The following is a 14,960-nucleotide window of genomic DNA, read 5'->3' as shown; positions in this document are numbered from 1 at the left end:
CACATTGAGACCACTAAATAGTGGGTTGTCCGTTTACATATCAAATGTCTTCCTAACACATCAATTGCCTTTTCACCGGATGTAATATATCATTAGTCCTCGAGATTACTTCACTCTATTCATCATCTCATATAAACTATAACATGTATTAAAATTATATAAATAAATACAATATAGTCCCATACCCTTTTCGTAGTTTTAAAGTGCTAAACGATAAAACGGGTCGTTACATTTATGCCACAAAATATAGCTTACTGGGGTAATATTTGAAAGTTATGTGACCATATCAATGAAATCAGCTTCATCTTTAGTTATTTTGGCTTATTAGTAAATAGAATACTAACAACTATCCTTTCAAGCTCTTTTCGAAGCGACATTGAAGTCTTTAACTCGGTTCTTCGTAAAAAAGCATGAAAAAGGATGCACAAGTTGAGTGTCCAATTTATTTTCCCCCCCCCCCCCCAAACCCCCAAATCCTCAGTCACAAAAAAAAAAAATATCTGAGCTTGTACAAATGAGAAAAGTGTGATAATCCATAGTTTAAGACTTCTACACCACCAAGACTCGTAAGTTTTGGATCATGAAACAAGAAAGATTTTATTTTTCACATTGAATAAATATAAATATACATAACAGAAAAAAACAAAACTAACTACATAAAAATGATCAGTTTCAAGTAGTTAAACAATGTTATCAACCAAAAATTAAAAAAAAAATAAAAAAGGATCGGAGATGTTGCAAAAACACTAGTCGCATGCAACTCTGAAGAGGATAAACAAAGATTTTCCGTAAAAGAACGTCACATTTTTTTCTTCTTAATTAGCTTCTTTCATTGTTTTTTGTCCTTGGTGCAACTACTTTTATCTTCATCTTTCCTCATTACATTTATGAGCTTTTAACAACAAAATAAATATTGGATTTCTACTCTTTGGACACAATTTATGACGGAATTGGAATTTAAAAAAAAAAAATTGAAAATCAGATTCTAAAGGAGCAAATAATATTTCACGAAAAGGCCAAGCCAAAGCCAAAAGAAGGATCTGAGGAAGCTACTACTGGTCTGTTCTTTAGAGAGAAGTGAAGGAAAATGAGAGGGAGATGGAGCTATTTGCCACTAAATATAGTGCATAATAATTTGCACTTAATAATAATATCTAGTAGTAATGAATATGTGGCAGCTCTTATTGTAACCCTTTTGTTTCCTATGTCTATGAATAACAATATATAAGAAGTTGAGAAATTCTCAACTTCATCTAATAGAGTTACTTGATGCGTTTCTTTAATTTGTTATTCATCTAGGCCTTTTTCTTTTCCATGGCTTCCATTTTGGATTCTAATTCGTAATGATAGGAGTATATTTTATGACTAATTAAAAACTAATCATCATTATCAAAGAACTACTTAGTTCTTTAGCAAAAAGTGATTCTTATTAGAGCTATTATATATTGTCTCTAATTTTATAAGCTAATTAATTCCTAATGTATATTGAGATTCAATCCCTTTGGACAAATTTAAACCATAAAGGATGGAGTATTTTAGGAAAATTCCATATAAAGTTTCGTATCAGTCACACAATATTTTGTTTATTTTATAAAATCATGCATGATTGATTTGTCGTGTCATTGCAAGCATTAATTTAGAGTTACACTATTCCGAGTCTACTACCGCAACCAAATGGTATATACTAATTCTGGTATAACTTATACGAGAATCAACATAATTTAATATTAATATATGTTATACATACAATTACTTACTACAAAAAGAAATTAACTACAATTTTTCTCCAAGTTGTATAATTTGCTATTTAACGACATAATTTGTTGGTGAGTAATTTCTTTTTCTTTTATAGTATGCATTATTTTGTACGGGAGAAATATTTCAGATATGATAGAATGTAAGATAAGAATACGTGCATAGCAATACATTTATAAGAGAATTTAAAGACAAAGATGATCTTAAATTAGACAAATATATCTATATGTAACAATTAGTTTTTATTATTCACTGCTTAACAATCCATGCATTTATCTTTCATCATATAAAAAATTCAACATTACTTTTCTCTTTTTTTGGTAATTAAGCATTTTATTAATCACCAAAATAATATTCACAAAGCGAAGCCAGATAACTCATCCAGCTTGATCAAGAAAGTTATCTGGCTTCGCTTTAGAATATGCATTTCTCCTATAGAATTAGAATATGCATTTCTCCAACCTTTCTATCAAGTTTACAGAAATTATAAAGTACAGCCAAGAGAATGAAAAAAACGAGCTTTCATTAACTGCAGAAAAAGAGTTAAGAATGGTGTTAAGGAGCTTACTATGATGGATTGAGGAGATCCATACTTAATGGTAGAGAAGATAGTGGCAGCGATACCGCAGCAGAGTTTTTACGCTATTTCCATGTGAAGCGAGGATGGAAACGAGAGCTACACCAGCAAAAACAAAAAAGGACTAATAGAAGAGCAGCACATAAATGGCCTCAATTAAAGCTCTAGTCCCATTGATTATAGATGCCAACAGATACGAAAAGACACAAACAAACAACTTAAGTTGTTAAAACAGTGCAAGTTAAAAGATAAACATGCTGACACACACGTTAGTAAGTGTCTGTCAAGTTGAAATTGAGCAATGATCACAATATAAGCAGCCCCTTTCATCACTAACCCAAACAACCAACATTACTTTTCTCTAAACAAACAATAGTTCTCTCTAAGCTTTTCCTCTTTTTCCCTTTGAGTTCCAGAAATGGAAAATCAAAAACCACCTCTCCCAGGTACCTCCAGTAAGTCAGAAAGAAATGGTTCCATTAAACCTTCTACCTACTCTGATGAACTCGTCCTTGCAAGGGTTTGTTTCTTTTTTACGTCTTTTCTTTTTCACTTTATAATTTATTTCTAACATTCTTTTGGGATTGATTTCATAGATGGTCACTTAATTTTTGTTTTATTGCACACAATCACTAGATTGGTTTGTAAAGAAAAAAATTATTTAATTTTATCGAAATATAATAAAAGTCACTAAACTATTTTTTGTAAAAGTTACTCAGCTTTGCTTAAAAATCATAAAAAGTTATTTCGAAGAAATAAAAGAAGCATTTTATGTGATATTTAGGTAAATTTTAATCACTTTTTCATTACAAATAAATTACTTAGTAATTTTCTGTCATACTTAAATCAAGATTGATTGATTTTTATGCCACAAAATATATCTTACTGGTGTAATATTTGAAAGTTATGTGACCATATCAACGAAATCAGCTTCTTCTTTAGTTACTAGACAATGTCAATTTCCAACACTTTAGATTAGAGTGTATCCATGTGTATGTAGTTATGTTTGGATAGTGATAATATATGTATATTTTATATTGCTAATAAACATACATAAGTTTGCGTTGTTTTTATGCATATATATATATATATATATATATATATATATTATGTTCAAAACACGATTCATATAACATTATAGTTTGTGCTCCGTATTCAAAACTTTATTATATTAGTGTTTGTTACGAATACAAATTTTGAAAAAATTTATTAATACTTTTCAAAAGAGAAGACTTGCTTAAAAGGAAACTATTTACCTTTCTTTGAGACAAAACAATAGCAATATTTAAGTATCAGTTGATACTTTGAATTTTAATTCGATTATTTTAAAGGTGTAAAATATTCTATTGTTAATGTATATAGATTGGACCTAATCAATACTTATTATTTTTTATCAAATTTTGATTTGGATAATTGTAATTCAAATTATTAAATTAATTTTACATGTTTAAAACGAAACAAAGTAGAAATTTGATTTTCTATGTAAACGAAGAACTACTATTTTTTAATTTTTGGTGAATATTCTTGGTTTAGCTCATTTTGCTTGTCATGTTATCTTTTGCAGGGTTTTTTTTAAGGAAATGTCAATTAGAATTTGGCTAATTTATCTTATTTATTATTTGATCTCCATTTAATATTATTTTTTCTTTTACGACATTAATCTCTTTACATTTACTAGAGTAAGAATAAAAATGAAAAAGTAATTAAATTCTATCTTATTTTAAAATATAAATATTTTAAGTATATTATTTTCATAAACATAACAAATAAATGACATGGTGGAATATCAAATACAACAGTTAAATATTTAGATTAGATCTCAGGCTAATATAAGAAAAGAAAAGAAATTGAATGGTTTGGCTACTTAACCTTTTGAAGAAAAGCAATAATATGGGGTCTACATTTTTTGTTGTACAATAATGTCATTTGCTCCCACAAATGAGTTGATACGCATGTGGCAATGAATACACCATTATTGACTTAATGGGTATACTTTGGGAATTACATGAATATTATTTAATTTTTTAATATGGAGTGGCCTTTTTTTTTAGATTGCTTGTTTTTTTAATATGGGGTCCACTTTTTTTTTTTTTTTTTTGATATTGCTTTATTTTTTTTAATATGGAGTCCACTTTTTTTTTTTTTTTTTTTTTTAACATGAGCTTGGAGGTGGTGAGGTTCACTTTGTTTCCTTTTTTTTTTTTTTTTAGACGAAACCACTTTGGATTATATAGTGTATCTATGTGTATGTTGTTGTGTACAATTGTAAAGATTTATGTATTGGGTAGTGATAGCATATATATTTTATATTGCTAATAAACATATCTAAATTTACACTGCCGATGCATATATATAGATGAACATTAATACATATACACAAATGTTATTTGTTTATTAAGTGGAATTATGTGAGCATGATAAAATAGTGAAAAGTAAAAGGAGTGTAAAAGTGACACGTGACCAAAAACATAATTAATAATCGCTCAGCTTGAGATGACATAAATCTAGTGATGCAATTTTATAGGCAAGGGCAAAATCATACAATATATTTACATATAAGCTAAGTAAGATTCTCCTTTTAACTAATGAAAATGGCAAGTGCCTTGACCAAATTACCCTTGGCTGCCCTTGGTTGATGATCCACTTCTTCAACTCATGCTTTTATATAGTTTAGTTTTAAAAAAGGGAATTTGTTTATTACAAATTAAAAACTGAAAAAATGGAAGAAATTGCACGAATTGTCCTTCAAATGGGCTAGTCAATTTGCTGTCTTAAGGATACTTTCCAATTCATCATTGCCTTTTTAATCAAACTACGTGTTACATGTGGATGGCCTATTTCTTCACCCATTTTTTCCATTGCTCCTTCTTTTCTACTATATAGAAGATGATCCACTTTTTCAACTCATGCTTTTATATAATTTAATTTTAAAAAAGAAAATTTGTCATTACAAATTAAAAACTAAAAAAATGGAAGAAATTGCACGAATTGTCCTTCAAATGGGCTGGTCAATTTGCTGTATTAAGCATACTTTCCAATTCATCAGTGCCTTTTTGGTACACGTGTTCCCTTGTGGATGGGCAATTTGCTTCACTTCGTTTTTCCATTGTTCCTTCTTTGCTTTGTTATTAGGTTTTCTTTTCTTCTACTCCCTTGTTTCAATTTATATGAACTTATTTTCTTTTTAGTCTATGTGAAAATGATTGACCTCTTTCCTAATTTGAAAACAAATTCACGTTATGAATGATTTACAGCCACACAAATATTCAAGACTTATTTTGAACCACAAGTTTCAAAAGTCTTCCGTCTTTCTTAAATGTTGTGCCCAGTCAAATGGGTTCACATAAATTGAAACGGAGGGAATATTGTATATAACTGTCCAAGAGGGACGAACATAGTAATGAATGCTTATACCAAAAGTTATATAAATTGTACACTTTAATCAACTATCTTTTTATCTCACGTGGACATATGTCATATTAAAAGAATATTTATTATACAGGCCTTATTATACATGTATGCCAACTTCAATTTTTAATTCTCAAGACATATTTAAAACACATCACACTTGTTCACCTTTGATTTTTCAAGTTCTTTAATATGGGATTCACTTTTTTTTTTTTTTTGACATTGTTTGTTTTTTTAATATGGGATTTACTTTTTTTTTATTTTTATATTGCTTGATTTTATTAATATGGGGTCCACTTTTTTTCCCGTGACTTTGGAGATGGTGGGTTCACTTTTCTTCTTCTTCTTCTTCTTCTTCTTCTTCTTCTTTTTTTAATATTGGTTTGTGTTTAATATGGGGCCCACACCTTTTTTTTTAATGGACTGACGATGAAAAAGTGAGCCAACTGGCTCTTCTATATAGTAGAAATTTTGGCTTATTAGTAAATAGAATACTAACAACTATCCTTTCAAGTTCTTCTCAGGAAGCAACATTGAAGTCTTTAACCCAGTTTCTTGAGAAAAACCCTGAGGATGCACCGGTTGAGTGTCCAATTTAACACACACAACCCCCCCCCCCCCCCCCCCCACAACCCCCAAAAGAACCCTCAGTTACAAAAAAAAAAAAAAAATTATCCGAGCTTATACAAATGAGAAAAGTGTGATAATCCATAGTTTTAGACTTCTGCCACCAAGACTCGTAAGTTTTGGATCATGAAACAAGAAAGATTATATTTTTCATATTGAATAAATATAAATATACATAACAGAAAAAACAAAATTGACTACCATAAAAATGACCAGTTTCAAGTAGTTAAACAATGTTATCCGACAAAAAAAGGAAAAAGGCTCGGAGACGTTGCAAAAACACAAGTCGCATGCAACTCTGAAGAGGATAAACAAAGGTTTTTCGTAAAAGAACGTCACATTTTTTCTTCTTAATTAGCTTCTTTCATTGTTTTTTGTCCATGGTGCAACTACTTTTATCTTCATCTTTTGTCATTACTTTTATGAGCTTTTAACAACAACAAAAAATTGGATTAGTACTCTTTGGACACAATTTATGACGGAATTGGAATTTTAAAAAAATAAAAAAAATTGAAAATCAGATTCTAAGGGAGCTAATAATATTTCAGGAAAAAGCCAAGCCAAAACCAAAAGAAGGATCTGAGGATGCTACTACTGCTGGTGCTGCTGGAGAGAAGTGAAGGAAAATGAGAGGGGAGATGGAGCTATTTGCCACTAAATATATATAGTGCATAATAATTTGCATTTAATAATATTATCAAGTAGTAATGAATAAAGTGGCAGCACTTATTGTAACCTTTTCTTTCCTATGACAATGAATAATAATATATAAGAAGTTGAGACGTTCTCAACTTCATCTAATATTAGAGTTATTTGATGCGTTTCTTTAATTTGTTATTTATCTAGGGCCTTTTTCTTTTCCATGGCTTCCATTTTGGATTCTAATTCGTCATGATAGGAGTATATTTTATGACTAATTAAAAACTAATCATCATTATCAAAGAACTACTTAGTTCTTTTGCGAAAAGCAATTCTTATACGAGCTAGTATATAGTCTCTAATTTTATAAGCTAACTAACTCCTAATGTATATTGAGATTCAATCTCTTTGGAGAAGTTTAAACCCTAAAGGATCGAGTAGTTTTAGGAAAATTACATATAAAGTTTTGTATCAGTCACACAATATTTTTTTATTTTATAAAATCATGCATGATTGATTTGTCGTGTTGTTTCAAGCATTAAATCAGAGTTACACTATTCCGAGTGTACCACCGCAAACCAAATGGTATACACTAATTCTGGTATAACTTATTTGAGAATCAACATAATTTAATATTAATATATGTTATACATACAATTAATTACTACAAAAAGAAATTAACTACAATTTTTCACCAATCTGTATAATAGGATACCATTTTGCTTTTTTTTTTTTTTTGGAACAAGAATTTTGCTATTTAACAACATAATTTGTTAGTGAGTAATTCCTTTTTCTTGTATAGTATGCATACAGGAGAAATATTTCAGACATGATAGAATGTAAGATAAGAATACATGTATAGCAATACGTTTATAAGAGAATTTAAAGACAAATACGCTCTTAAATTAGACAAATATATCTATATGTAACAATCAGTTTTTATTATTCACTGCTTAACAATCCATGCATTTATCTTTCATCAAATAAAAAATTCAACATTATTTTTCTCTTTTTTTGGTATTTAAGCATTTTATTAATCTCCAAATAATATTCACAAAGCGAAGCCAGATAACTCATCCAGCTTGATCAAGAAAGTTATCTGGCTTCGCTTTAGAATATGAATTTCTCCAAGAAAGTCCTACTGGCATCACGAGCTCGAGCGCTACAAATTCTGCATACACTAGTTTCACCACTGTAGCTGCTTGGCTTTTGATCTTTGTTCAGTGGAGCAACCACTGCAGATTTTGTGTCCAGTTCTGTCCTGTAGGCTGTTGAATTTGTAGCCACGCATAAGCTAGACCACACCTTGACCACAAAGGGGAAACTAACGAACAAATGATCTCGAGTTTCATCCTCAATTTTGCACAACACACTTGGAATCCACTTTTATACCTCAGCTTATGTAAATATTTTTTATTCATGTATTATTAATACCCTCATCTTTATTTAACATTTTATCCGATATAAGCCTCTTCATCTGTATGGTCGGGATAAGGTATGCGTACACTCTACCCTCTCCAGGCTCCACTTGTGAGATTCCATTGGGTATGTTATTGTTGTTTATCCCGTATAAGATAATATAAAAAATTTCTTATATAGCTTATGCAAATTTTATTTATAAGAAAAATAAAAGTAAACATGATATAACACTATACTTTGGAACTTAACGTAGGGATTAAGTCCCTTCAAACCCAACAAAACGACACCTAAGTTAAGTGGCTTAATCTTTTTAGAGCTATCGCCATTTATAACGAAAGTAGGACTCCCTTTCAAGAAAATTGAATATCTAACAGCAAAATCATCCGAACTCCCACCCAAATTGGACCTTGTCCGTCAGTATAAGAACAAATATGAGCTTTAGACTTCTACACCACCAAGACTCATTAAGTTTTGGATCAAGAAACTAGAACAGTTATATTTTTCACATTGAATACATAACAGAAAAACAAAACTGACTACCATAAAAATGACCAGTTTCAAGTAGTTAAACAATGTTATCCGAAAAAAAAAAAAAGGCTCGGAGACGTCACAAAAACACTAGTCACGTGCAACTCTGAAGAGGATAAACAAAGGTTTTCCGTTAAAACAGAACGTCATATTTTTTTCTTCCTAATTAGCTTCTTTCATTGTTTTTAGTCCTTGGTGCAACTACTTTTATCTTCATCTTTTGTCATTACTTTTATGAGCTTTTAACAACAACAAATACAAATTGGATTACTACTCTTTGGACACAATTTATGACGGAATTGGAGTTTAAAAAAAAAAATTGAAAATCAGATTCTAAGGGAGCTAATAATATTACAGGAAAAAGCCGAGCCAAAGCCAAAAGAAGGATCTGAGGAAGCTACTTCTGCTGTGAAGGAAAATTAGAGGGGAGAGGGAGCTATTTGCCACTAAATATAGTGCATTATAATTTACACTTAATAATATTATCTAGTAGTAATGAATAAAGTGGCAGCTCTTATTGTAACCCTTTTCTTTCCTATGTCTATGAATAATAATAAATAAGATGTTGAGAAGTTCTCAACTTCATCTAATATTAGAGTTACTTGATGCGTTTCTTTAATTGGTTATTCATCTAGGGCCTTTTTCTTTTCCATGGCTTCCATTTTGGATTCTAATTCGTCATGATAGGAGTATATGTTATGACTAATTAAAAACTAATCATTATTAATTATCAAAGAACTACTCAGTTCTTTTGCAAAAAGTAACTCTTATATTGTAACGACCCGTTTGGTCGTTATAGTTCTTTCGGCATTTTCGCCCGTTCTAGAGCATTAATTAGCTCACTTTTGACCCTAAGGGACCGTTCAAATGCTTGCCGACGTATCTAGACCGGATTCGGCAACTTTTGTGAAATATAGGCTTAAAGTGAAAAATAGTTGACCCAAAGTTGACTTTTGGGTAAACGAACCTTTTTTGGAATTCCGTCGATTCCGAGAGGTCCGGATGGTCATTTAGAACTTGGGTGTGCATTTGGTTCGGTTCCCAATACACTTGGATGCATTTAGGGACTTGGGTTGGAAATAAAAACTAAGGCGTCAGGGGTTGACTCGGTCAATGAGACCTCCGTTGGAAATTCCGAGGCCATGAGCGCGTTCGTAGTGTATTTTTGCGTGGGTCTGTCTGTATGATTTGTGAACAGATGGCCTTGGGAATGGCCCGGGATTTCAATTGAAGACTTAGAAAAATCGAAAGACTCTAGAACCTGGTGCCCGCTATGGCGGCACCGCTGTTGCGGTGTGTTGGCCGCTGGGGCGGCCACGTGTATTGCTGTCCAGACCGCTGTGGAGGCCTTAAGGGCGCTGTAGCGGCCCCGCTACCGTCGTGGCGGTGACGGGCCAAGTAATTTCATTAAGTGTGATTTAAATAAGCCTTAGACCCTCATTATTTACCATTTCGAAATTAGAGCTTTGGGGAGCAGTTCTTGGAGATATTTTGGAGACATTCTTGGAGGTAAATCTTGCCTATTCCTTTACTCTACCTTAATCACAATCTTCCTAGATTTCCCCCTCCCTTTAATAATCTCTTAGTGATGGAAGTTGAAAGAGGGTTTTGATGAACTTTTCCTTGGGCTCATATATGAGGAAATTGATGATGTTTATTTAGATTTTGACTAATCTAAGCTTATTATTCATATATCTTTCACTTCTAGTGTTGAACTTCGAAATCAAAGACTTAGGGTTTATACCCAAATTGGGAGTTCTGCTTGAAATCAGAAATTAGGCTAATCTTTGAGTTAAAATCAGCAATTAGTGGTTGGGTTATGATCACCTAGTGCTTAATTTGATATTTTGCTTCTGAATTTCCTGTTTTGCCCTTGTGGGCCCGTTTCCCCAATTTCTAGGGTTAGAATTAACCTAATTGAAATAGTAGCAATATTAGTATCATTCTTCATGATTTCTAATCTAGATTTCGATTATGCTTAGACTACTTTAGTTCTGAGGTTCAGCGGAAAGGCAAGGCAAAGGAGTGAGTTGTTGGTGTTGCGGTTCGGCCATCCAGGTAGGTTACGGCTTACCTTTGGTGAGACTTCATATAGCGAAGCGCATATTTAGATTATATTGTCGAGACCGAACGTGAACCTTCGGATATGAAGTTGGGTTGGATATTGCCTTAGGTTGGGCCCTGTTGTGTGTTGGAGCTAGCCACCCCGTTATGTGTGATTTGATTGTTCTATTGTTCCTGCTTGATGCCACGAGTCGTTGGTAGATATTAGATTCTGTTTTATCACCTTGATTATGATATAGTTGGCATACCCATTGTTGGTATTTGTACTTGGATATATTGTTGGCATACTCACTATTGGTACTTGTGATCCTGTTATATTATTGGCATACCCATTCGTTGGTACTGGTGATTCGGTTATATTATTGGCATACCCACTGTTGGTATTTGTGATTCGAATGTATTGTGGCTTACACATTGTTGGTACTTGTGATATGGGGCATGATTATCGATTGTTGATCCATGCATTGCATGCACTCTCATTTTCATGATACACTACTGCATGGCCGATATCCGAGGTTCATCCCGGAATCATTGTTTGAGTGAAACTGATACTTGATAAAACTCTTTTACTTGAGTGACTGAGGTGGTCGATATCCGATGTTCATCCCGGAATCATTGATTGTGTGAAATGGATACTTGATGAAACTCTTTTACTTGAGTGATGTGAGAGGCCGATGTTCGATGATCAATTATGAAATCATTGTTGCATGACCGATATCCGATGTTAGTTCCGAAATCATTGTTAGTGCATGGACTCCGCGGGTCCCCCAGGGTGGTGCCGGTGAAAACCTCTCGTGGATAAAGATCCGAGGTCCCGTCTTTCTGTTGGCAAAGATTCGAGATGGGTTGTACTTAGACTTCGCGAGTCACACTGGGTTGTGCTACCGAGACATCGATATTTCCGTCCGGAGTACATGTGTACACCGCATTTGCATGGCATTGCATTGCATTCATACCATTACTGCATTGCATTGCATTATGACTTGATTTTGAGATGTTTTGGTGTTGTGTTGTAATGTTGGATTGGATTGGGTATATTCAGACTTGATATATTTGGGATTAAATGCTTACATCAGTGATGACGGATACTTAGAATTGATTATATTGTCTTATACTCGTGGGTTTGGTGCTTATCTGCCTTATTATCTGAATTGTGTTAGCTATGCTTAGTCGGCCGATGAAGCCTACCAGTACTGTTGTTTGTACTGACCTGCACTTGCTGCATTCTTTTATGAATGCAGAGTATCAGGTCGGATCCACTTCCGTGGTGCGTGGCTGATCAACGCTTTAGCTTTCTCTTGAGTTTCCAGGGTGAGCATGGCCGTCCGCTGCCTTGAAGGCTTTCTATCTTTATGTCTTATTCTATTCAGAGACATAGACACTTTATGTATTAGTATTCTAGATTGTATTATTTCCCTTTAGATGCTCTTATGTTATTCAGACTTGACCCTGGGGTGTTTATCGCCATTCCGCACTTTTCTACTACTTATATATATATATATATATATATATATAGTGAGACTTGCGTATTATTTATTCTACTCTATTGCTTAGTTTCATTCTTTTATGTATTTATTCATTGTTGGGTTGAGGGTTCGCTTACCGAGGTGGGAAAGTAAGTGCCCGCGCACGACCTAGGCAAAATAGGTCGTGACATGTATGAGCTAGTATATATTGTCTCTAATTTTATAAGCTAATTAACTCCTAATGAATATTGAGATTCAATCTCTTTTGAGAAGTTTAAACCCTAAAGGATCGAGTAGTTTTAGGAAAATTCCATATAAAGTTTTGTATTAGTCACACAATATTTTGTTTATTTTATAAAATCATGCACGATTAATTTGCCGTGTCGTTTCAAGCATTAAATCAGCATTACACTATTCCGAGTCTACTATCGTAACCCAAATGGTATATACTAATTCTGGTATAACTTATACGAGAATCAACATAATTTAATATTAATATATGTTATACATACAATTAATTACTATAAAAAGAAATTAACTACAATTTTTCGCCAATCTGTATAATAAGATACCAACAGAATTTTGCTATTTAACGACATAATTTGCTAGTGAGTAATTCCTAAAGGAGGTGAGAAATGGACCTTCCTTACAACGGTCTCAAGAAAACAACTCAAGTTTATCAACCTCAACAATGGGGAAACACTTCATACAATTTAATCATACAACTAACAAAAATCACCAAGCTCCATGTCCGAAGTCCTAGACATGCTTTCTCCCATAGATTCTATGACATATACAATCAACTAATCAAAGTCTAACTCAAGTAAACCGTAACCTACCTCGAAGCCGAACTGGAACAATGCAATCACTCTGCAATAGCTTTTCCTTTCCTGAAAGCTTCAGAACGTTTAAAGTCTAGAATTACAATTCTAAGTAAGTAAGGGATCATCAACTTAACAATAACACATTGGGGATGACAACCCCACCAATTCTACCCTTAATCAAACGGGTTAATTATCCTTAGGGTCATAATCATCCTAATGCTAGTCTCATGCATCATATTGAATCAATTAATGGGTTCTCTATGTAGAAAAGAACTGTTTGATTGATGATTATAGTTGAATACAAGTGCTCCTATTTATAGGAGAGTTATACAGCCGATATACATGAAATATACAAAAGATATTCCTAAGAGTTGTAACTTTATTAAACTACATCTCTACTTAGTACACTCCTAATACAAGTAGTATATCATCAATACTAATCCTAACCTTTATCCTTATCATGATCATCTTTATCATGATCTTCAACACTTTCCTTCAAGCTAGTGATTGGTGGAACACTCAATCCTAGTTTGCTTCTGAAAGCAGAAAACACCTTCTTTGTCAGGGCCTTTGTGTGTATGTCTGCTAGCTGATCTTGTGATCTCACAAATTGTGTAGCTAACTGTCCCCTAGCCACCTTTTCTCCAACAAAATGGTAGTCCATTTCAATATATTTTGTCGTGGCATGCATAACAGGATTCACTGTCATATATAATACACTCAAATTGTCACAAAACAACTAAGGTACTATCTTCAGATACACTCCTATATCATAGAGAATATAGGTAATCCATGTCATTTCAGCTGCAGTTGAGGCAAGTGTTCTATACTCAGCTTTAGCACTTGATCTTGCTACTATAGTCTGCTTCTTTGAAGCCCAAGATATGCAGTTTGCACCAAGATATATACTGTAGCCAGTAGTTGATCTTCTTGTTGTAGTGCATCCTCCCGAATCAGCATCTGAGTAACCATATAGCCTGAGAGGTGACTGTGAGATAATTCTAAGACCATGATGTATTGTACCTTTGATATATCTGAGTATTCTCTTGACTCCTTGAAAGTGTCCACTGTTTGGATTTTGCATAAACTGACTTGCCAGATTCACTGCATGAGTTATGTCAGGTCTAGTGAGTGTTAGATATTGAAGACTGCCCACAATACTTCTGTATAGGGAAGTATCAACAAGTTCTCCTGTAGCTTCTTGTAGCCCATGCTTTTGTTCCAAAGGTGTATTTATTGCCTTTGCACATGTCATATCAGTCTTGCTAAGAAGCTCAGCTGCATACTTGCTTTGACTTAAATGTATTCCTCCTGAGAAGTATCTGACTTCAACACCTAAGAAAAAGTGTAAAGGTCCAAGATCCTTCATTGCAAATTCCTTCCCTAGACTTGTAACAATCTCTCAAACAAATTGAGGGTTACTTCCAGTGACAATTATATCATCTACATATAGTAAGAGAATAATTATGCCCTGCTTACTATGGAGTGCAAATAAGGAAGGATCTGCTTTACTGTAATTAAAACCAATGTGAAGCAAGTACATACTGAACCTATCAAACTATGCTCTAGGTGCTTGTTTAAGACCATACAAGGCTTTCTTCAACAAGCACGCATGATCTGGATATCTAGGATCAGCAAAACCTGATGGCTGGC

General features: G+C 33.1%; 1 protein-coding gene across 1 annotated transcript; it reads right to left on the bottom strand.

Annotated features, from left to right (window-relative positions):
- Nucleotides 1-14,046: 14,046 nt before the first annotated feature.
- Nucleotides 14,047-14,676, bottom strand: LOC132034929 (uncharacterized mitochondrial protein AtMg00810-like). The gene has a single exon (XM_059425261.1). It carries the CDS (start codon nt 14,674-14,676, stop codon nt 14,047-14,049), a length of 630 nt encoding a protein of 209 aa, XP_059281244.1.
- Between the last annotated feature and the right edge of the window lie 284 nt (nt 14,677-14,960).

This window comes from Lycium ferocissimum, chromosome 10, assembly GCF_029784015.1.
Source record: "Lycium ferocissimum isolate CSIRO_LF1 chromosome 10, AGI_CSIRO_Lferr_CH_V1, whole genome shotgun sequence".
In the NCBI taxonomy this organism is placed as follows: Eukaryota; Viridiplantae; Streptophyta; class Magnoliopsida; order Solanales; family Solanaceae; genus Lycium; species Lycium ferocissimum.
The sequence above is the reverse complement of the archived record's forward strand: the minus strand, read 5'-3'. Positions and strand labels throughout refer to the sequence as shown.